The sequence below is a fragment of the Condylura cristata genome, unplaced genomic scaffold (genome assembly GCF_000260355.1).
Source record: "Condylura cristata isolate star-nosed mole 26May11 unplaced genomic scaffold, ConCri1.0 scaffold00019, whole genome shotgun sequence".
Lineage (NCBI taxonomy): Eukaryota > Metazoa > Chordata > Mammalia > Eulipotyphla > Talpidae > Condylura > Condylura cristata.
The window spans coordinates 19072943-19096762 of record NW_004567120.1 but is presented as its reverse complement, the minus strand read 5'-3'; the positions used below and the strand labels follow the sequence as shown (position 1 = coordinate 19096762).

General features: G+C 40.9%; 1 protein-coding gene across 1 annotated transcript in view; it reads left to right on the top strand.

Annotated features, from left to right (window-relative positions):
- The window catches only part of TRPC5 (transient receptor potential cation channel, subfamily C, member 5), a 227480-nt gene that overhangs the window by 191128 nt on the left and 12532 nt on the right, over nt 1–23820 (top strand). Inside the window, exon 7 of the mRNA XM_004685718.2 lies at nt 7331–7526. Coding sequence (XP_004685775.1) covers nt 7331–7526 — 196 coding nt within the window. The remainder of the gene's footprint in view (nt 1–7330; nt 7527–23820) is intronic.

The following is a 23820-nucleotide window of genomic DNA, read 5'->3' as shown; positions in this document are numbered from 1 at the left end:
TTGGAGAAACTGGTAAGCAGATTATTAAAACTAACAAAGGACATTTTGTCAAAAGGGCCAGGGTCCCTTTGTTTGGCACCTAGCTAGGGACCCAAAACCTTTTGCATGGGAGTGGGCGAAGTGGTTCAGAGATGGAGAAGTTTCCACCACTCAGGAGTACAGGAGTTCCATGAGCGATGGCACCAAACCCACTGGTCAAGGCCTGCCTCAGGCTATAGTTACACTGGGAGAATATAAAAACATAATGGCCCATAAGGTTATGAAAGTTAGAATGTTTGAGTAGGTTAATGCCGGAAGTTGTGTCTCCTCTATCTGATTGCTTTATGAGAGTGGATGTTATATGATAGTGAGGAATCCCTTCCCTACCTATTATTGTGAAACTAAATCCTGTTTATAAAGTCCTAATATGGAATCGATGGTTAAGATCTGATGGAATTAAGGTTAAAAAAAAAAAAACTTGTTGGAGATGTGGCATATGTGAACAAGTTATAGTAAAGCAGCTTCACCTCTTTTACCTGACTATATTTTGGGGATGCATATTGTATTTGACTGGGGAGCACTTTCCCTTAGTTGGTATTGCAAAATAAAGGGAATGTAAATCCATCTTTCAAGCAATGTTAATTGGACTTGCTTAATGGAAGCCAGTAAGACAGTCTCTGCACACAGCGTGGAATAGAAGCTAGGGTGCTTATAGGGACACACTCCCTGCGCCCTGGCCCACTCTGGAGCCTCGAGTGGGGTTGGGGGAAATATCTGTGTCTAGTATGGAGGGCTGTACCACCTTCGACAATCTGAAGGTGTGATTAGAGTTAGATCACCTATTGGAATTAATTTAAGGTTTCAGGTGAATCAAATGGTACCAAGTATAGATTAGAAATGTCCCCATTAGCACTTAGGTCACAGAAGACAGCTCATGACTCCATCCATGCGGCCACTGCCTCCAGACACGTGGAATTCCTACGCTTTTTCTTTATAAATTCAACACCTATTTCTTTAGGTCCATCAAGCCCCCCATCAAGCTTTTATTTTTTGACAATGCACTGTCAGGGGAAATATACAAGAGAAAGAAATAGGAAATTATTTAGGCTACAGGAGCTCTCCTGATCTTACCCTGGACTCAGTACCTTGTCCATCACTACCCCTAATTCACAGCTATGACCCCAAGGTTATGAAACCCCTGTCATGAAACTCCTAGTCATTAAACTAAGATACAGTTTCCCCCTTAGCTGAAAAGTAGGCAGTTCAGTAGACTTAGGCAGTTGAGAAACAAAGGCTGGGAGGGGGGGTGGATGGGACATTTCTGATTGGCCCCAAGTCTCACCTTTAGAGAGGGGTGAAAAGAAGTGCTGTCTTGCCTACTGCTTGCTATTATCTGCCTCTAGCAGCATATCCTAAACTGGGTTGCAAATAAGCATAGTTCAGGGGGACGTTACTAAAAATGAACACAAGATCTATAACAAAATGAGTTTTGGAAGTGCTAGCATACATTTCAAGTGATTTCCTCACTTCAGAACTTCTCAGAGACTTTGCAATGCAGGAGGAGGCTTTCCCAAGTATACTGGCCAAGACGAAATTCTAGTGAACAGAGTTTTAACATGGTGGCTCACTCTGTTGCCCACTTCGCAGTACCCACCCCCTCTGATAGGTCACACCCCTTGGTGTTCTTCCCAAAATGCAGGCCAAAACCTTGGATGGGGAAACCAGATTCATATCAACGTCTGGTTTGATATAGACTTACAGGTTAAAAAATGACCAAAACAGATTGACAAAGAAATAGTGCTCTCTTGGTTTTCAACCAGGACTATGTAATGGCAACTGGTCACCTCGCTCTAGTGCCTCGTGACTGGGAACTAACTCCTTTCCTGCATTACTCTAGAGACAGAACTCCCGTCAACCTGTTTTCAAAAGAAAGAGCAATTTTGTAGTGGCGCGAGCGCCAGGAGACTGCATTTGTTCTCATAAAGCATTCAACAGAATTGAACACCTGAATGCAAGTGGCCTTCCAGGAGGCCAGGTCCCTGCCAATTACCCTTTCATGTGAACTCTGCTGAGGAAGTTTATGAAATGCCTCCTTGCGAGTCTGTAGTGATTATTAACATCCCTGTTGCCAACTGACATTTCTCTACCATCACTTGCCCAGCAGGAACAATTGACAAGAATGGGCACCTGTCATATATAAAATTATATTTTGGGGTGTTAGGTATGAAGAAGCATCCTCATGCTGGGGCCAAATAAGCTGTAATAGTACCTCAACTTGCCTCTAGGTGTTGATTATATTTTCCTCCACAGAGTTCTGACTCAGATTTATGTTTTCTTTTAAATAGCTCAATTCAGGCATTTATAATACCTGTTTAAAATGCACCTTATCAGCCAGCATCAGAAAGATGCTGACATCAGTCAGCTTATAGAAGGGGGAAAGTGAACTTGTTTAAATACTTGGCATGAAGTATGGCATCCACTTATTGATGGCTTGAGCACCCAGCCTTCATCTACTGTCTGGAGAAGAAGTGGGAAGACTTCAACACTCCTAACTCCATATTCCCACCCAGAACTTATTTCTCCTTTAGTTCCTCATCTTATTAAATGACACCAGAATAATGGCAGCTCCCAGATGGGAACCTCATCCCACCCCCTCATGTCAGGTGCTCACTCAGTCCTCTCAGCTCTACTTCCTAAATATCTCTTGTATTCATCACACACACACACACACACACACCCCACAGATTTGGTTCAGTCCTAAATCATCTCTCCCAAGGATCACACTATACATTTAACTGGTCTCCCTGCCTTCAGTCTCACCTCCTATCCAAACAGTTTCTAAGTCACCACATAGAAGTTGTTCTCTCCATAGCACTTTCATTCTGTCCTCCATGGCTACATGTTCACCAGGTATCTGAATCTTCTCCACTATATAACCCAGCATCTACCACAGCATGCCCGGCCTTGGTGATCTGACCCCACCTCTCTAGCCTTCCGCTCCTGTCCTCCACCGGCAACACTTGGCTTTTTGCAACTACAGGAGAGTGACTTGGTCCTCTAAGTCTTCACATATGAAAAACCATTCTTTCTTCCTGGAATGCCTATCTCCACCTGGCTTGTCTGGAAAACTCTCATTCATCCTTCAATTCTCTGCCAAAGCCTTACCTATTCTCTTAAGTGCTGCTGCTGTTGTTATAATCAGTTCTGATCTGCTTGTTCCCCCCCCCCCCCGGGCCAGGTCAGCCTTCCTTTGAGTTCACCATATTGATACTCACCTGAGTGTAGACACTCCGTGGCCATCATGCACTACAGCCCAAGACTCTTGGACCAAAGCCATTCTTCTGCCCATTTTCTGAGTAGCCAGGACCACAGGCACTCATGACCATGACCAGCTAAGCCTTTTCTTACCTATTCCAACCCCACTCCAGTTACAAGCTCATTCTGTGTAACCTGTGGCATTCTAACACATGTCCATGACAATAGGTAGCTTGCTGTATTTTGTCATTTATACTTTCACCCACCAGACCGAGACCTCACACACACACCCTAGTAGGACTCACACTACCACAGAGGGTCCAAAGACATAAAAGTACTCAGAATGCCTACTGAACAATTAGGTGAATAAAAGGATGAAGTTCAATAACAATCCTATCTATCTGCAGTTCTTTTTTTTAAATTTTATTTATTTATTTTTGTGTAGAGGAACTGAGGGATAGGTCATAGGTATGAGGGGGAGGAGGAGTGAGAGAACTCATCAGAGACAAAGTGGGGAGCAGAACAGGCAGATTAACTGAAATACACTGCTGAGGAGAGTAGCATTTGAAACAGGAGAGGTCTGCTGGACAATGTGGGTCAGTTCCCCACCCAGGGATGGAACTCAGGCCATCACAGTGGCCTCATGTGGTAGCACATAGACTTAGCCCCTAGGCCACGAGGGAGGACCCACTATCATAATTCTAGAAGATCTGTTGCTTCCAATATCATCACATGACTGAAGTATCTTGGGCAGGTGTCACTCTGATGATCTACTTTGAGTCTGCTGCCAGAGAACACCTTGACCTCTATCCTATCACCCTCATCCTGTACTTGGACCCATGGCCCAAGAATAAACCTCAACTATAATGCCTATTAAATTTTGTCTTGATAATTCTGGCCCATCACTCCAGGTTGTTGATATCTTTCTGAATCTTGATCTTGTCATCAATCTGTTAGCTATTATCAACCAGTTCTGTTTCACCCAAAGATCTAAGAAACTTGCCACATAGTTTCATGCAAAACATTGATAAGACTGTCAAGCAGACTTGTTATTTGCTGGGTAGAATATTGGACAGCTATTACAATGATATAAATGAGAACACTATCCTACCCAAAGTGTATAAGTTTTAAAAACACAAAAATTTTATGTATTGTAATTGCAACTATGTACAACTAGATATGCAAATGTAGGGTAATCTATGAAGACAATAAGTTGATGTCAAATAATAAGGTTACATTCAGGTGGAAGGCTAATAGTAATACCAATGACTAAAATTTCCAGTGCTAGATACAGACACAATTTCAAACGAGCTTTACAAAAATCCTCACAATCATGCTATGAAGTAGCATTTTTTTACCCATTTTACAGATGGAGACATTATGGTCAAAAGCCATTTAATAGGCTGCCCCCAGTCACACAGATGGTAAGTGGCAGACTCAGGATTTTAATCCTGGCACACAAGCTCCAGTCCACAATTTTATCCAGGGACACAGGCATAAGGTTGTCTTTGTGAAGTTATATAACATTTGCTCTACCAAATTGCCATCATTATGAGTACAAGTCAGGATAAATAGGACACTCATAACCTAGCAGATCACTTAGGGGCTCTCCCAATAGATGACCACCATTTATTCGTGGCTATTCTGACTTCATGATTGGTAATTTATCCAACCCAATATTAAGTTTGTTTTCCCATATTATTCACACGAACATAACCTTAGTCTCCCTAAGAGGTTTTTCTTTCTCTGTTCTGACTAGGATTAAAGGTATTTATTTGTTATCCTCAGGTTGCCCCCAAATTTCAGGTCATTGGCTTTCTGCTTCTCTTATCCTGACACTTGTTGGTACTTTCCTTGGTTATGTGTTTCTGTTTTCTTTTGAAGAGTGATTCAAGTAACATTGATCCAGCAACTCCTTTGTGGCGGGCAATCAAGATACTGAGTAAGATTGCATCCTTATTCTCAAGAGGTACATAGTGTAACAGAGAACACAAGTAAACAATTAGAATAGCTGTCATGTTGAATGCTTACTATATGCCAAACACTGCTCTGAGTGCTTTGTGTGGTACCTTAAGTGACTGAATGAGGTGGCTAATGATGTGGGCTCCAGAGTCAGAAGAGCAGGTTACAAATCCTTCCTTTGACAATTACTGCCCATGTGACCATAACGTGCCTCAGTTTCTCATTGAAAAAAAAAATAAAAGATTGATAGTAGCTACTTCTTTGGGTTATTCTGAGAACCGAGAAAAATAACAGTGGCTACTTCACAGGGTAATTCTGAGAACCAAATACAGTTGACCCTTAAACAAAATGGATTGGACCTGCATGGAGTCACTTATACATGGATAGTTCTCCTCTGCTGGGTTTTACAATAATGGATTCAACCAACCTTGTTGGTTGAGCCCATTGTAGCTGCAGACCACCCCACCCACCATAGCCATCATTTATACAAATATTTTTGACTGCCTATGGTCTGCACTCCTAACCTCCCTTTTGTTCAAGAATCAGTTGTATTAAAACCCATGCAAGGTATTTACACCTATAATTTTAGCACAATAAATGTTAGCCATTGTTATTTATGCTGCCAATGACCATTTTAGGAATAAGGAAAATTTTAGTTTAAAGAGACTATGGAGGTCCCTCCCTGGCCGCACAATGTTTAAAGCACAGCACTATGTAGCTACTGCGGGCACTGCAGCACGAGTTCGATCCCCAGCCAGGTTGGTGACCCACATAGTGTGGTAGATCTCCCTTGACATGCCCACTGCTCCCCTCAGCAGTGTGTTTCAGTATATCTGCCTGTTATGCTCCCACTCTGTCTCTGGTGAATCCTTTCACATACACACACACACACACACACCTCTGGCCTGTACCCCAGTTCTGTATGCATGGAAGAAAGGAAGGGAGGGGAGAGGGAGGCAGGAAGGAAGAAGCTATGTAATTCTGGGAATCTTTAAATCATTTCGCACGCACATATCCCCATGATCCCAAGAAAAAAAAAATCCCAAAGCCCCTCAAAATACACTGGGCTCTAAAAAAAAAAAAAAAATTGAAAAAATATACCTATGCTTAAATTAGCATTTCTTATATTCTGTACCTCTTCTGTGTACCTAGGAAATGTTTGACTTGTGCTACCCATGTTCTATCTGCATTTTATTTCTTCACATTTATATTCTTCACTGAATATGAGTCAAAAGACACTAGCCATCATCAACATATTGTTCCAGAGTTACAGATTCGGGTGTGGAGATGGCAAGAGGAAAGAGTCGTTGTGAAACCATTCATAGACTAATGTGGTAGTTTGGGGAAGTCAAACAGACCTGGATTTGAAATCTGGCTCAGCACTGGATGACCTGAACAAGTCATTCCATCCCTCGACCTCTGTTTCCTCAGCAGTAACAATGAAGTTTTTATAAGAATCATAATGATAATGTGTAAAAGTGCTTGGCGTGCTTGTAGATAATATAATGTCCTGAATAATTGTTAATTAATATACCATTAAAAATAATTCATATGAAGAATTAACTCAAGAACCCTTAAGTTCCACTGCTGAGTTTAGCATCATTCTGGGCTCTGTGGGATCCACTAAAGAAGCATCAGAAATGTTCACTCACTTGCATACACTCAGCTAACAAGTATAAGAGCTGAGATTTCAACCCAAAGCAACACAACACATTCTTAAACACATTATTCATTGCCTGTGTAATTAGAAAAGTGAGCAAATCTCATAATAGGAAGATGAAAGAACATTTGGTAGAGGAAGTGGCCTTTGAAATAAGTCTTGGAAAACTGTAGGTTCTTCATAGACTAAGCGGGAGGTGGTATTCCAGTTAGAAGAACAAAGCATAAGACACAGATGTGATACATTGACAACCAGTATAATAAATACTTTTAAATTCTGGAGCCAAAAGGCATAGGAGTAGGAATAAAGAAACTGACCTGCCAGGTTTCTGTTGAAGAAGAGACCAAACTGTGTGGGATCATCAGTCTACCTGTTAGAACACAAATCTGACAGCTTCTTCATTAAGCAAATCATCTCACATTTTCTCTTGCTTTTTCTAGAGACTTAACTAACTTGCTCTTTAATCTCTTTTAGACTCTTTGAAACACTTCAGTCACTCTTCTGGTCTGTATTTGGCCTTTTAAATCTTTATGTCACCAATGTGAAAGCCAGACATGAGTTCACAGAGTTTGTGGGAGCCACCATGTTCGGGACCTACAACGTCATCTCCCTAGTAGTGCTACTGAACATGCTGATCGCCATGATGAACAACTCTTACCAGCTCATTGCCGTGAGTACTTTCACTTTTTAAGGTGGTTACTTTGGTTTCAGCAGTGGTCATGTTGACATGGAGCCCTCTGGAAGCTCAGCGAAACAGTCTGTCTACCTCAGTTGTTTGACTTTAGCTTTTCCAATTGTTAGATTGAATTATTTCTTTCCAAGTCAACTCAGTTTGGACTTCTAGTCCATTGAACCTCAGTGTTATGAAGATGTCCTGATTGATAAGACTTTGGCTATTTATTAAAAATAGACTTCAATCTCTGAATCCATTTTCTTGCTTTGGTAAGGAGAACTCAGAGATATGAATACAGTTTGGCTACAACACTAGCTAATCTCCAGAATTGAATGAGCTGACCTAATAATACAGGCATGTGCACATGTGTGCACACACACACACACACTGCAATATTATTCAGTTACAAGAAGAGGATCTTATCCCCTCTTCCTGGAAAATATCTCCCTCCATCCCAAAGTTGAGCAATCCATTGCCCAGAACTACCTTCTCAGACTAAGATCAACTTTTTTTTTTTAATCAGATACATGACTAACTGCATTCTGCTGTGAGGCACTCTTACATACAGTCCATTGATGAATCTTTATTGACTATCACGTAGCAACTTGGTTCAGCAGTGTTTATTACTCTAAACTAGAAATGACAAAATCATAAAGGATCAGTCCAGATCTGCCTAGAGTCTTGATGACAAAGTAAATATCTAACCTTAGCTTATTTTCTTATGATCTACTAAGCATTTCCAGAAATGGAGAATTACCGCAGGAGTTTGGCTATCTGAGATCCAGTTTAGTTGGGCACCAATGAATTTAAATGTGTGGTTCCAATTAAAGTGTTTCCTCACCCTCATGTCTCCATCTGTTGTTGGAAGTTTTTGCTATAGCTCAAAAGGTATAGAGTAAAATACCTGAATTTTTTTCTTCCTTCATAGATACTATTTCTCAGATTTGGTTAACCACTGAGGAGTCACTTAGCCTATGAAAAAGAATCTGTGCACACATTGTCCATAAGTCTTAAATATTATTTGTGATAGTGAACATCTGATCCATTTCTATTACACACAGACAAAAGAGGAACAGGCTTGTGTTTCAGCAGGAGACTTTTGAATTATCTATTTGGAAGAATTTCTTACACATAAATGGAAATGAAATATATACTCATAGGTGGGTTTACAGAATTTCTTTCATTAGTATTCTTAAAACCAGGATATATAATTGCCTACTAGGATGGTTAAGTTCTTAGATGTTTGCGGAGAGATTGAAGGGAAGGATCTTATTGAAAAAATATATTAGGAGTTAGAGGACCAAGGACTCAGTTCTAGTTCTGTCATTTATAACTGTGTGATTGAGTTATTTTCCCCATTGGGACCTCAATTTCTTCATCCAAAAAGTGAGAAGGGTGGAATAAATGGTGTCCCCCACCCCAGCTTTACTGAGATAAAAGTGACTTTTGTAAGCTGAAGGTACACAATGTTATGATTGGACACACATCTGTATTGCATAATGATAGCAACCACCTCACATAAATTACCATTTTTTTGGTGGTGAGAAAACAAATATTAAACTGTCTTAGCAACTTCCATTTATACGATACAGTATTGTTAACATAGTCACCATGGTGTACATTATATATCCAGAAATTATTACTCTTCTAACCCCTTTGACCAACATCACCCCATTTCTCCTGCTACCAGCCCTTGATGACCACCATTCTACTCTGTTTCTTTTACATTCCATTTACACCCTAGATCATGCCTGCCTGATATATTTCATTTAGCTATGTTGCCGCAATTAGCAGAATTTCCTTCTTTCTTGTGGCTGGATAATATTCCTGTGTGTGTGTGTGTGTTGTGTGTGTTTGCATGCATGCACCACATTTTTCTATCCATTCATCTACCCATAGTTGATTTGATTTCCTTAAGATAGAGCCCTACAAGTGAGATTGCTGGATCATAGTGTAATTATATTTTTAAATATTTTAGGACCCTGCATCCATTTCCACAGTTGCTGCACCAATTACATTCCCACCAACAGAGCACCAGGGTGCCCTTTGCCTCACATCCTCACCAACACTTGGTATCTCTTACCTATTTGATAGTAGCCACACTAACAGGTGTGAGGTCATATCTTAGTGTCTTGATTTGCACTTCCCTGATGATTCCTGATGTTGAGCGCCTTTTCATGCTCCGTTAGCTATATCTGAATTGATGGTGATCAATCCTTGCCAACTCTGCTATCTTGTGCATCTGGGTATCAATAGATGAACAGAATAAATTTGCAAGGTCCTGTCTACCTCTAACCATCTGCATGTTTGTTGCTTTTGAAATGAAATATAGTGCAGTTCCATATTCTATTTCTCTTGATAATTCACACCCAACTAGACCAATAACTGAAGTGGCCTTAACTCATTCCTAGTATGCCTCTGTCAGGAGGGCAGGCATAAAACTGCAAGGGTTTATTTTCCCACCCCTATGCCTGGCATCCTAGCCCTATCCCTTATAAAGATGGCAGTATTCATACTGCAGCATTTCTCATTTTCTCCCTGGTGTCTCACAGCTGATGCTCTTAATGGTAGTGGAAATGGGAGAGATTTTCTTGTCACCTAATGCAGGGCTGCATTGTCTCCCACTGAGCTCAGTGACATTAGTCAGGAAGGGTGGGAATCAGCATCTGCAGCTCTCTTGTCACCACCTGCTGGTGGGAAGTTGTATTTCAAAGCCACCTACTGCTGCACTGAAGAAAAGAACCTGGCTTGGGAAGGAGTTGGGTGAGTGGGCTGCTAGGAGCAAGTCTGAGTAGGGTTTGTATACTTCACACATCCGGAGACATGGCCCATCATTCTGAATATACCTGCTGCTTTGTTACCCTCTGGTAATGAGCCTTTAGCATTTGGAACTGGAGTCACTGCAGTCGGGATACTGGGCAATCTGATTCCAAAAATATCTCTGGGTTTGTTTAAATGGTAAATACTTGCAAGTAGGTTTGATTCCACTTGCAACATCTGCACTTTACAGTGAGTGTAGTTTTTAGATGGACCCTGATATAGGGGAAAGTTTACAGAAAGGGAAACTACTGAAGACCAATCTCTACTTCAAATGGCATCAGAGGGGTACCCCTGGTTGCTCAGGGGTATCAGTGCTATCAAGCCAGGCACTGTGGCAGGAGATGGATCCCCAGCCAGGGAGCTGACCCACAGGGTGCAGCAGGCCTCTCCTATCTTGCCTGCTGCTCCTCTCAATAGTGTACTTCATAGATCTTCCCCCTTCGTCTGTTCTGCTCCTACTGTCTCTGGTGAATCCTTTCACACACACACCCAACTTCTGGCCTACACCCCAGTTCTTGTATGCATAAGTAAGTAAAAAAAAGTCTTTAAGAAAACAAATAGCATCACAGGCATCTAAATAGAGACTCAGTTGCTGACAAACTTCATTGTCAGTCTGCTCATGGCGCACCTCAAGGGAGGGCTCAGGCACATCAGGGAACAGCAGCCTTGCAGAGGTTGGGTCTCTGCGCTCTGGCGGGGTGCAGAGCTGGTGGTAGTGTGGAGACTTGGCTCAGCAGCGATTGCATTTCTAGGCTAAAGGAGGCTCCAGTGTAGTAATGTAAAGAGTCACCCTCCAGACAGTGGGTGCAGGGATTACTCCAGGTTTGCACTCCCAGCTTCCAGCCAGAATCAACAAGCAAAACTGTCCATATTTCTCACCATCATAGTCACAATTTTCAGTGATTTCCTCTTCCCTCTGTCCTCATATTACCCTCAACTTCCTTATTTCCCTCCGTGCTACTTCTTTCAACAGAACAACAATTTCCCTGCTGTTCTGATATGTGTGTTCCCACTTCCAGCAGCGAAGCTACCCCGATGCCATTTTAATCCAATTCTCTCACATAAAAATATCAGATGGAGAGACAGATCCGACCCACAAAGTTCACTGACCTTAGGCCCCATTTCCTCCTCCAATTTACCCACAAGCACCTCCGTGGCCTGCCAGTGGCCACTGTGCAGCATGGAGCGCATCATGCCCTGTGGTAGCGCCTCGTTCAGCAAGTTGAGAGCCCTCAAATTCTTTGGCTGCTGTGGAGTGTTCAGGCTAACACTGGAGGTAGATAGTCCCTTCTTGTCTGAGTTATATCTGCGGGATGGCTCGGGGGTTGCCCAGATACTTAGGATTGCTTTTCTCCCTTGGGGTGGCAGCATTTGGAGGCTCAAATGATTCATGGACTTTTCCACTGCAGAAGACAGCTATGCAAATGGAGGCATTCATCAGAACACAGCTGGCACTGCAAAGACAGCACCAGAGCTGGCAGGGACTGCTGCATGCCACAGACATACAGGCGTTCTGCCCTTGCTCCCCCAAGCATCTGGTAGCAACCTGAGACTCTCAAGATACTTCACACACTACACAAGGATTCTGACTCCTCTAAGCAGGCAGATAACCAATGGAGTTCTGTGGTTCCCTGTTGTTAAAATATTGAAATATTTCCATACCAGTTGGTAAATAGCTGCCACTCCTGCGTTTCCCTCTGAGGTGCCCCCAGATCAATCCACAATCCAGCAAGTAAATGGGAACACCTGGATAGCAGTTTCAATTGATGCTTATATACATTCTGATTGGTCAGCTTCTTAAACAGTCTAAATATCATTGTGGTAAGCATAATCCTAAAATAACTCCCCGAGACTTTCCACCCTAGTCTTCAGTACTGTGAAGAGGATGAATTGTGACTATGTTGCATTACACAGTAAAAGGGATTTTGTAATGTAATTAAGGTTACTAATCAGGGAGATTATCCAGATGGGTCTAATCTAATTACATGAGTCTTTTAAAGGCCGTTTTATCCATTTGGTAGCAAAGAGAATATAAGAGATTAGAAACACACTGAGAATTTCTGTGTCATTGCTCGCTTGAACATGGAAGACTTAGACCCCACTGGACAGCCAGCAAGGAAGTTGGGTCCTCGGGCCTACAACCATAAAGAAATGAACTCTTTCAACAATGTCAGTGAACTTAGAATCAGATTCTTCTCCAGAATCTCTAGCTAAGATCTCAGTCATGTAGACATGCACTGACTTAAATTTTAATAACATTGCTGTGACTCGTTGATAAAAGACAGAAGTGATGTGGAAGCAGAGACAGACCAGGTATGACCACTGCATTAACCAGAACAAGAACTGGTAGTGGCTGATATCAAGAGAAGTCATGGTAGATGTAGTGAGACGTGGTTGGATCCTAGGTATATTTAGAAGATAGATCCAATTTGCTGATGGATCAGATGTGGTGTATAAACCATAGAGAGGAGTCAAGGGCAACACCAAGATTTTAGAGCCAAGTAACAGAGGTGGAGCCATGCTTTACTAAGTTAGGAAAGAGTGGGCAAAGAGCAGACCTAGGAGTCAAGGGCAAAGACCCAGGGTTGGTTTTAGATATATGAAGTTGAAAATGCCAATTTGGTACTTGAGTGAAGATGTTAAATAGGCAGTGATCTACAGGTGTAGAGGAGCGGTCTAGGCTGGAGGTAGAGATTTGAAAGTCACCAGCATATGGATGACATTTAAAGTCATGGGACTGGATGATATCAGAGGAAGGAGTATAGATATAAGAGAGAAGAGGCATTCCAATGTGTAGGAGTTGGAAAGACTGAGAAAGAACAAATAGGAGGTAAAAGAAAAGTTAGGATGGTGTGCTATGTAATACGCTCTTGCCCTCACTATATTGACAATAATTCAGATGGAGTAGTAGGACTTGAATTTGAAATGAGGTAATCTAACCCCAGGTCCACACATAAACCCAGTACATGTTCACATAGATACTTACCTTGAGGCCAAGAAGTACATTAAATGCACTTTCACTACAAGGTTCTTTCCTTTCCAAGTTATAACACAACTCTGAACTGTGCAGTTGCCTTGACCTCCAAGTTCCAGCGACCAGAGATTTCACTAGGACAGGAATAATGGAAACCTCATCCAACACACTCATGTCTATTTATTCTTAATAATTGTTTTGTGAGAAAACAGAACAAAACATAAACACTATGAGCTTCCAGTCCTGCAGAACAATTCAAACCATGGAAGCTCCAAGTCTAAGGAACCGTATAGCCTTTTTCCAGGTGAAGAAGCTGCTCTATTCAGGCTGTAGAAAACTTATGACATTTGAGCAGAACCATTTCACATTTTAATAACTGGCTCTTCCCTTCGGGATGCCCTCAAGCAATCTAGATATTGATTTTTCTCATTGCAGCAAGTGCTTTTCCCTGTTGTCAAACTATTGTCTGAAATCTGATCAGGGACTGCTACATCTGACTAACAAGAAAACAAACATTCAGGACTGCAGAGAACATCTTAACAGTGCTCCCCCCTCACATGGGCTCTGTGGAACTTTGGCCAACCCACTGATGATCACATTTCAATCAACAAAACACATTTTTCTGTTAGGATCTGAAAAATACACAAAGGGCTTGGTGCTGTGAATGATTTAAAGGTAAAACACAGTTCACCTTTAGGGCATACAATCTATTTTAAAGGGCAAAGTGTGCCATAAGAAAAGTGACATTAATGTTATTTCATGGGTATATAGTAGAAGTGATTGCAGAGAGTGGGCTGAGGGTTAGTCAGACCATGATTTCAGGACTGGCCTGGCACCGTGGTTTTGGCCAACTTGATCTTTCTTCCTCATTTGACTTCTCTGTAAAATGGGAATGATAGCTTTGTTTATTTGTTTCTTTGTTTTTCTTGCTACATACTCTTAGATCCATTCCATAGTTCCTGCTTGCTCTATGTCAAGGGAAGGATATTCCCTACAGCCCCTTGATCATTGGCTTCTAAGTAGTTTTGACAAACAAGAAAAAGGAAAATTTAGGTATTTTCCCCCATCCCCAACTTCCCTTTTGAAGTCACCTCCAATTTTCTATGGGACTCACCTCCAAACAGAGACACTCCCTCTTTCTTGGCCACATCTTTTTCAGGGTAACCTCTATTGGCTCTAGATCCTTCCAGATAAACCCAGCCTCCAGACTTTGGTAATAAACCACCCCCCCCCAACCTCTTGTTATTGTCCCTGCAACTATAGGGTTAAACGGAGTTTCCTGTTATTATCTGTGACTTTTCTCACCATCCCACTTGGCTTCTAGCTCTTCTATCATCAGTGTAGCAATCTCTGTTTAAATACCTTATGTTTAAAAAACCTAGAGTAATTTCCATTTTCTGGTTGCATTCCAGCCAGATCTAGCCTCATTGCTAAGTTATATGGTTGACTTAGGAAACACAAATTGGGCTGTTTAAACAATGGGCCACATTTGAAAAGACAAAAATGTGAAGGTGTAAGGGACTTTCAGATCTCGTTTCTGATAGGGAAAGAACTTGTGTACCAGCAGGAATCTGCCAGTTGATTACTGGAGGCAGTGAAAGTGTAGGAGCTGTCTTTACTCCTTTCTGCCTCCCATCCTTTGACTCCCCATGACAATATCTTCAAATGGGAATGAAATCCCCCCTGTATCAACAGGAACTGTTCCCCAGCAATGAGAAGCATGGGGTGGGGGGAGGAGTCCTATATCTAGGAGCTGGATAACTAAATCCAGAGACTACCTTTAGAAAAGCACTAAAGGGCCCTTCCTGATGGCACAACGGGTTAAAGCGCACCACTGTGAAGCTGTCTGTAGCCACTGCAGCATACATAAGTTCGATCCTCAGCCAGGGAGGTGATCCACATGGCGTGGCAGAACTCTCCTGACCTGCCTGCTGCTCCCATCAGCAGGGTATTCCAGTACATCTGCCTGTTCTATCCCCCACTCTGTCTCTGGTGAATCCTCTCAACCCCTGCATCTCTGGCCTGTACCCCAGTTCTTGTATGCATTAATAACTAAACCTTGAAAAGTAGTAAAAAGAGATAAATTTGCCCCCATTCTCAGTCCTCACTGTTCTCTACCTATCCCAGCAAAGCACTCCAAGCTTATGACTTTACCTTACCTGAAGCTTACCTAAAGAAGTCCCTTACCCACACCTCTGCCCACAAGCTGAGCTCTTTCTCAGTTCCCCAAGACTGAGAGAAGTCACTAATGAGAATATCTGGCATCAAGACAAGTCTTGATGTAATGTCAGGCACTGGATTCAGTGCTTTCTATCTAGTTATATGTCACTTTACCATGTCTGTGTCAATGAAGGACTTCATATACCATGGTGGTCCCTCACCTGACACAGTAGATGGTTCGATCATTCTGCATCAATGCACACTTGTGGTTTGGTCAGCAAGTTGTCTGTGACCCTGCACTGCTGGGGATGTGAGCTCTTTCTGCCACAATGCTGAGGGGGCACCTTGGCAACGCTTTCCTGAGCAGTAGCCCATGCTTCCAGCTGCTGTCTGATGCCTGCTGTTGCTTGGGACTCACTGGGGCTGACAAACACATAACTGGGAATGGAAAGGAGACAAAGTGAAGGCAAGTGGATCTTCTTTCTCTGTACTAAATGGCACCCAGACCAGACAGGTGCCTGGGCTGTCCTGCATGCTCAGCAGGAACATTAGTAGTTGTCATGGAGACTCTTATCCCAAACAAAGCAGGGCAGACTATGTGAGTGAAGAAGGAAGGGCCAAATGCTCAAAGAATCGTTCTGCCCATCTCTAGCGGATGGCCCATGGCTTGGTCTCTGAGTGTTCTCCTCAGAAGTCATGGCTGGGGAGTGTGATCCTTCTTTGCTTCTGACTTATTCCCATTATCCATCCTTTACATGGCAGGAATCCATTGACTGGACATATAAGTGCTACAAATGTTCTTTAATTTCTGCTCAGCTTGAGGTTTAGAAACCAAAATGAATTCAGGGTTATTAATATTAATCAGGTCGTTCTCATTGCCTGTGGCCCTGTGCTGTAGCCTCTGCACCACTGCATGAGAGAAATAAGCTAGAGGTGAGGGCACGGTGATCCTCACAGAGGGGACTTTCGCTGCTTCGGGGCCTCCAAGAGATGGTGAATGTCCTAATTACTTCCATATTTTGAGGACTCCTTTTTATTTTTAATGAAGTAAGGCTAACATGGGGTTATATATACTATTATATATTTTAAACGGCTACATCTTTTTTTTAAATTACACTTTTAGCCCTGAGGCAAAACTACAATACAACATAAACATGTCCATTGAGGTACCAAAATCCGCATTTTTAGTGCCTTCCCCATGTGACTCTGATGCACACCAACACCTGGGAAGCATGCACTAATTCGGGTCCACGTGAGACTTCCCTTGAGAAGCCTGGGACATGAACTTTCATGCCTCAATCTGTGTCATGTATGTCCTAGCAATGTGTGTTGCTTCCCATCATAGGGAAACAGAGCTAGTCTTATGTCCAACTAAAGTAGTCAGTTAGTAGACAATGTGAAGGATGCCCAAGAGCCTCGTCCCACAAAATATTCCATCAGCCAGTCTGCCATCAGACTAGTGTTCCTGGCTACCGCTTTTTTTTTCCTTAAGCATTATTAGCTCTTCTTGGGTTATGTCTCAGCAATATCACGACACAACCTAAATTGATCCCCAGCCAGGGAGGTGACCCTCATTGCACAGCGGACTGCTCTTGTCTTGCCCGATGCTCCCCTTAGCAGTGTATTTCAGTACATCTGCCTGTTTTGCTCCCTACTCTGTCTCTGATGTTCTTCTCATCCCCCAAACCTCTGGCCTGTACCCCAGTTCTTCTATACACACACACACACGCACACACACACACAACTTTAAAAAAAAGCAATTATAGGGGCCCTCCCTAGTAGTGCAATGGGTTAAAGCACAGCACTGTGAAGCTATCGGCAGCTTCTTCAGCATGAGTTTGAACCCCGCACCAGGAGGTGACCCACATGGTACAACAGAGCTCTCCTATCTCCCTGTTGCTCCCCTCAGTAGTGAACTTCATTGTTCTGCCTGTTCTGCCCCCACTCTGCCTCTGATAAAGCCTCAAACTGCCCTTGCACCTCTTGTATGTACCCCAGTTTTGTATGTATAAATAAATAGATCTTTTTTTAATAAAAAAAAGCAATTATAAAGCTTTCCAATTTGCTACAGCAAGATGGTTGCTGGCAGATCAGAGAGATTGCATGAGACTTTATACAAAGCTGGTATAAAATTGCTTGTAGTTTGATCCCAAAGAATATAATCAGGAGCTTGGATTTCCTGAGAAATGTGAAATTAAACAGATATATTCCTTTGACCTAGCTGTGGCCATGTGTTTGGGATCTGAGCAAGTCAGCATTGAAAGGCATGCTCTACGGTCACAGCACATTACCTTGGTACTGTGCAAGGAGCTAAAGCATAATACAGCCTGTTCTAAAGGAACTGACCATCTCAAAGATAACGAAGGGAACACGCATGAATTAGAACACGTGAGGCTATGTGTTTTTAAGAACTCATTAAAGCAGCACAAATGTCCTGAACATTTTGGAACATTGGGGAGGGCAAGGACCATGGTGTATTGCTGCGTAGGACATGTCGTACACAAAAGTACCCAGCCAGGGGCTGTCCCTTAAAAGTTGAGTAGATAATGTAAGGCAGAGATTAGGCAAGACCATCACCACCAAATGCTACAAGTAAGTGAATTGTGTATCACATAAGGAGAAAGACTAGTTCACTGCAGATAAATAAGACCCTTGGATGTACTGTCAAGCAAGTTTTAGATAAATACAATAAAAACCACATACATCATCTTGCAGTTCAGGTTAAATCAATCCCACCGCCTAGTATCCAGCAGTCAATACAGATTTGTTGCATGAATGAATACTTACTTAAACCATCACTTTACAGCTCAAACCCCTTAACCCATCCTGCTCAGTGGCCTGTGACTTCTTGAGATTCTGTACCCTCATTGTGTCTGTAAGGCATTGCCATCACCACTACTACACAGTCATTTCTCTATATCCAGCACTAGCAAAGTGCCTAGAATATGGTAATTAATTGTTCAATAGAGGAACCAAAGAATCAAATACATTCTTTGTTAGGTGATAAATTGGTACACCGTAAATGAATAAGAAAAGACGTTTGAAAGAATAATTTGCAATGACTCCTATGCTAAATTGTTACATTGCTATCCCCTGCCTGAGGTCACATAAACACTATGGGAATGTCATGGTAGCAATTAAGGTCTTTGAGATGTTTTCAAAATGCTTAGTCAAAATCACTTCCTTGCCTGAGTGGAGAAGGTGTGTTAAGAAGCAACAGGAAGTCTTCTATGCTCAAAAAAGATGCTGATGGTTTATAAGCCCACTGAATCACTTTTATTCTTTTTGAATGCATTTCTTTTCTCCCAGGACCTTTAGAAGACTATCTTTTAAAAAGAACATCATCGCCTATTGTTTCCTACCCACACAAACTCACAAAAAGCTAAACTCATACAGGGGTTTAAAAAAATCAGTAAGAGCAGTTCCAGACACCATGACATATAGCCAAGTTTATTAGAAAATCACTAAATACCCACAAGAGCTGTATCATCATTCTCCCTTTTCAAACATGCCTAGAGATAGAATTCTGTGTTTGAAAATTTGACTCAGTTCATTAAAAAAAAAAAAAAACAGATATTGAATGCTACTTCATCTCAAGAATGGTGCTAGGGAAACATTCCATGAATGGAACATTGGCTATTTGGGGCCATCAAAGGGTAAAGTAAGAGTTCAACATTTGCTTCTGTAATTCTAAGCTCAGAAATTTAGGGGAAGAAAACAATTATGCATTTCATACTATAAAGCAGGCAACAAACAGCCTAGGCATTTTACATTGACTTGACTTTTACTACAATTGAGTTTGTTAAGTATTTTTCTCCATTTTTAAAGTTAAGGAAACTATGACTCAGCGATTTGGACTGTGATCCGAGATCACCAGCAGAGCAGTATTTCGAGTCCTCCTTTGCTTGATTTGAAAACCCTTTCCATGATGGCAGGCTTCCTCACCTACAGCCTTTTGAAAGTTTGAATGACACCACTTGGCTTTTACAAATAACCTCACTAGTACCTATTTTTGCTAACAGAAATAAATCTGAAGAGGATTGTTGCTTTTATGACAAAAAGCAAAATATGAACATTGCATTGAGCATTGGCTTCAGAGCAGCTGTTATAAAGCAGTAGTCACCCCAAACAGCAAGAGTGGCACCACCACACTCCTTACCCCAAAGCTACTTTGTACAAGTACATATCTTATCATGCCTACCTTTATAATGAACTAGTATTACTTTAGTTTTTCTTTTTTAAGATTTATTTATTCATATGGAACTGGGGTATAGGCCAGCGATGTGGAGGGTGAGAGGATTCACCAGGACAGAGTCGGGTGCAGAACAGGCAGATCAACGAAGTACACTGCTGAGGGGAGCAGCGGGCGGGTCAGGAGAGGTCTGCCGCGCCATGTGGTCACCTCCGGGGCAGGCGGGAATCGAACTCATGCGGAAGTGGCTTTAGCTTCTCAGTGCTGTGCTTTAACCCGCTGCGCCACCAGGGAGGGCCAGGATTTGGAATGGTTTTTTTGGGGGTTTTTTGTTTGTTTGTTTGTTTTTAAGAAATGATTCTAAGGTGAGGTCTTTAAAATTTTATTTATTTATGCATAAAGAACTGGTGTACAGGCCAGAGGGGCAGGGGTGATGAGAGCATTCACCAGAGACAGAGTAGGGAACAGAATAGGCAGATCCACGAAGTTCACTGCGGAGGGGAGCAGCCAGCGAGGCAGGAGAAGTCTGCTGTGCAGTGTGGATCAGCTCCCTGGCCACGGGTCGAACTGGCATTGAAACGGCTGTGGCCAGTGCTGCACTTTAACCCATTGTGCCACGAGGAAGGGTTTTATATATTATTAGGTTTTATATATTATTTATATAATAATAATATATTATTATTAGGTTTTATATATTATTTGGTAGGTTATTTTTTGAGTATGGGGATGCTCAAAATATTTTCCATATAAATTAATTGTAATTGCTTTTTTGCTTTTCACCATTTTTGGTTTCATAGAACAGTTTATTTATAGATAGGAAGGGAAACCTGTATTTTATAGTGTCCTTACATACTATCCACCTCTGCACCCCAAGTTTTATACAGCACTACATTTAAGGATAGCGGTTGTTACTGTAGCTGTAATTGTGTGTGTGTGTGTGTGCGTGTGTATGTGTGAGAGAGATTAAATATGGAGGCTAATTTAGTTCTTATTCTCAAGAATATTCAAATCTTTCTGGCAATCCTTTTAATGAATATGGAGGGGGGAAATCTATGTTTATTTGGGGTATTCACATCTAGATTTGTACCATAACTTAAAACAATTACAAAGGATGTAACTTCTGAAATATACAAAGTATTGTCATTTAAAATAAAATGAAACTACTTTAAGTGTATCCAATGGATTCTGAATACCATAGTAACTTGTTACTCATAACCATGCTTTTAAAATATAAATGGATTTTTTGAAGCATTGAACGTTTACATAATTTTTCTTCTCCTTGAATTTTTATTTCCATTCCACAGCCTTACAGGATTTTATCCTAATGCTATATGATTATGTCCTTTATTATTTTTATCATATTATCATATTTCCTCATAAAAAGTATTGCATTTTAATATTTTATTTCCTGGAGCCAGAAGGTAATAAATGTTAAAATATTGATTTGAATTGAGTTATTAATCAATTATTAGTAGCACAAAATAACTTCTCAAAAGAATCAAATATAATACAAATTTTGACAAATAATTACTAGACATAAAACACATTTTTCTTGGAAATGCATTTCTCAAAGATGTAAGTGGGGCTTTTTCCAACTAGTCATTATATCCAGGTGAATATTGAGTAACATTGAGAGGTTTCAGCATCAATTATATTTTTAGTTTCCATTTTTGTAAAAGTGCTAAGAAACTTTTTTATATCCATAATGCATAAGTGAATTAGAATTTTATTATGCCAATGTCAATTTTCTTGCACTGAGTTATGTGCAAAAAGTCATATGACTTCATAAAATAACACTTTTAACAAGCTACCATTTGACAGCTTAATTAGATTCCCCTCCCTTAAGTTTTTTTGAAGGTAAAGAATTAGAAACCACCTAAGTTAGAAATGGATTTGTACCCAAAATTATAATCATTTGTGTCTTAATTTCCCAGAAGTAATACTGTAGCTAGAAACCTGCGATGTGGTCCCCTATGGCCACCCATTTCCTGGTATTTCAGCTCTTATGTATTCTCCTCGCCTTGATTATAGGCCGGATCTAGGGACACGCATGTGACACTAGGATATAGCACAAATGATGTCTCTTGAGAGATGACTCTCATCAGAGATTGCCTCTGATGAAAGTTAGCTACCATGTTGTCACTGTTGCCCAGAATGGCACACTGTTCTGGAAGCTGAGGAGGCTTCTGTCCAATAGCCAGCAAAAAAAAAAATAAAAAACCAACAAAAAAAAAAAAAACTAAAAACTAGGCCCTACTGAGGACCTAGTGGCACAGCGGGTTAAAGCACAGCACTGAGAAGCTAAAGCCACTGCTGCGTGAGTTCAATCCCCGCCCTAGAGGTGATCCTCATGGCTCAGCAGGCCTCTTCTGAACCGCCCGCTGCTCCCCTCGGTAGTGTACTTTGTCAGTTGACCTGTTCTGCTCCCCACTCTGTCTCTGGTGAAGCCTCTCACCACCCCTGCACCTCTGGCCCTTAACCCAGTTCTGTATGCATAAATAAATAAATCTTAAAAAAAAAATAAACTAAGGTCGTCAGTGCAACTGCACACTAGGTAGGCATCGAATCCTGTCAAAAACCACGTGCATGAGTTTGGACAAGTATCTTCCTTAAGTCAAGGCCTCAGATGAGATCTTAACTCTGACCAATAAGTGGCATATAACTTTGTAAAATATCTTGATCCAGAGGCACACAACTTGTCATACCCAGAATCCCAACTCACAGAAACTGTGAGATAATACATGTTTTGTTGTTGTTGTTCTTAGCTGATACATTTGGGGATGAAGCCAAAAAGTTTTACTAAGACTTGTCAAATAATTATTCAATACACTTAAATCTTTTCATTGAAGGCACTTTGTTTAGCAAACAAAACATGACATGGAAAACACAGATTTCATTAATTTTAATACACTCTTACCAGTAGAACATTTTCTATATATTTTTGCCTTATATGTTTTATGTAATTATAATTTTACCAAATTAGTATGTTTACCAAAACTTTATCAAAACAGAATTAGCAAATTTATAAAAACAAATCTATCATATAGCCTAACTGGGAAAACTGTCATCATGTGCAATCATTTAACTAAATCATATTTGTTTGCTCTTAAAAAGAATGACTACCTTTTTCCACGGAACAAATGTCAATATCAATCCCTTAATGATCAGTACATTTTTAAATTCTAACTCTAGGATGTACAGACAGAAGAAAGGTTAAGAGAAGGGAGAGGGAAGAAAGGAGAGACTGATAGAGTGCAAACCTGTTCTGAATTTGTCATCTGGATGAACATAGAGTTGTATATATCATATAGTGGTATTTTGTGTGTGTGTGTGCTTTTTTTTTCACAGAATTTGACCTCAGGAATTGATATATTATTTAATAATAGCTGAGGAAGGGAGATATGAGGTGATTAAAATTGTCATCACTCCTGCTATCCCACTGTAAATTATCCCAATAGCCCAGTATCAGGCAAAACAATTGTTTCTAATGCCAACATTTATCCTTAATAGAGATGTGTATAAGGCATGAAGCAGTGTGAACCCCTACTGTGAATGCATGATACATTGATCAAAGATGTATTCTTAATATTTTAGTGGCATAAAACTTTTTGACTGACTTGTGAAGCCCATGAATCCTGAATTTAGAATAATCACTTAAATGTATTGAATAGGGAGTTAGAAAAAAACAATTGTATAAAATCAGCATAGTTTTCTTTTTCGGAAATTGAAAGCTGTACATCAATTCATATAGAAATACGAGACCCTGAGGATTTATACTTCACAATTTCAAATTTACTATGAACATATAGTAACCAAACCAGTATGGTACTGGCATAAGAACAGAGAAATAGAATGGCATTGAGGGTCCAGAATAAAGCTTCTTTTGAAATGGTCAATTGAGTTTCAGACAATGGTATCAAGACAATTTAATGAAGAAAGATTAGTCTTTTCAACAAATGGTGTTGGAATCTCAGATATCTACATGCAAAACAATGAAGTAGGACTGCCTCATTCCACACACAAAAATTAACTCTAAATGAATCACAGACCTAAGTGTAAAAGATAAATTATATAACTCTGAGAACAAAACATAAGAGCAAATCTTTGTGACCCTGGATTAGCAATGGCTTTATATATGTGACACC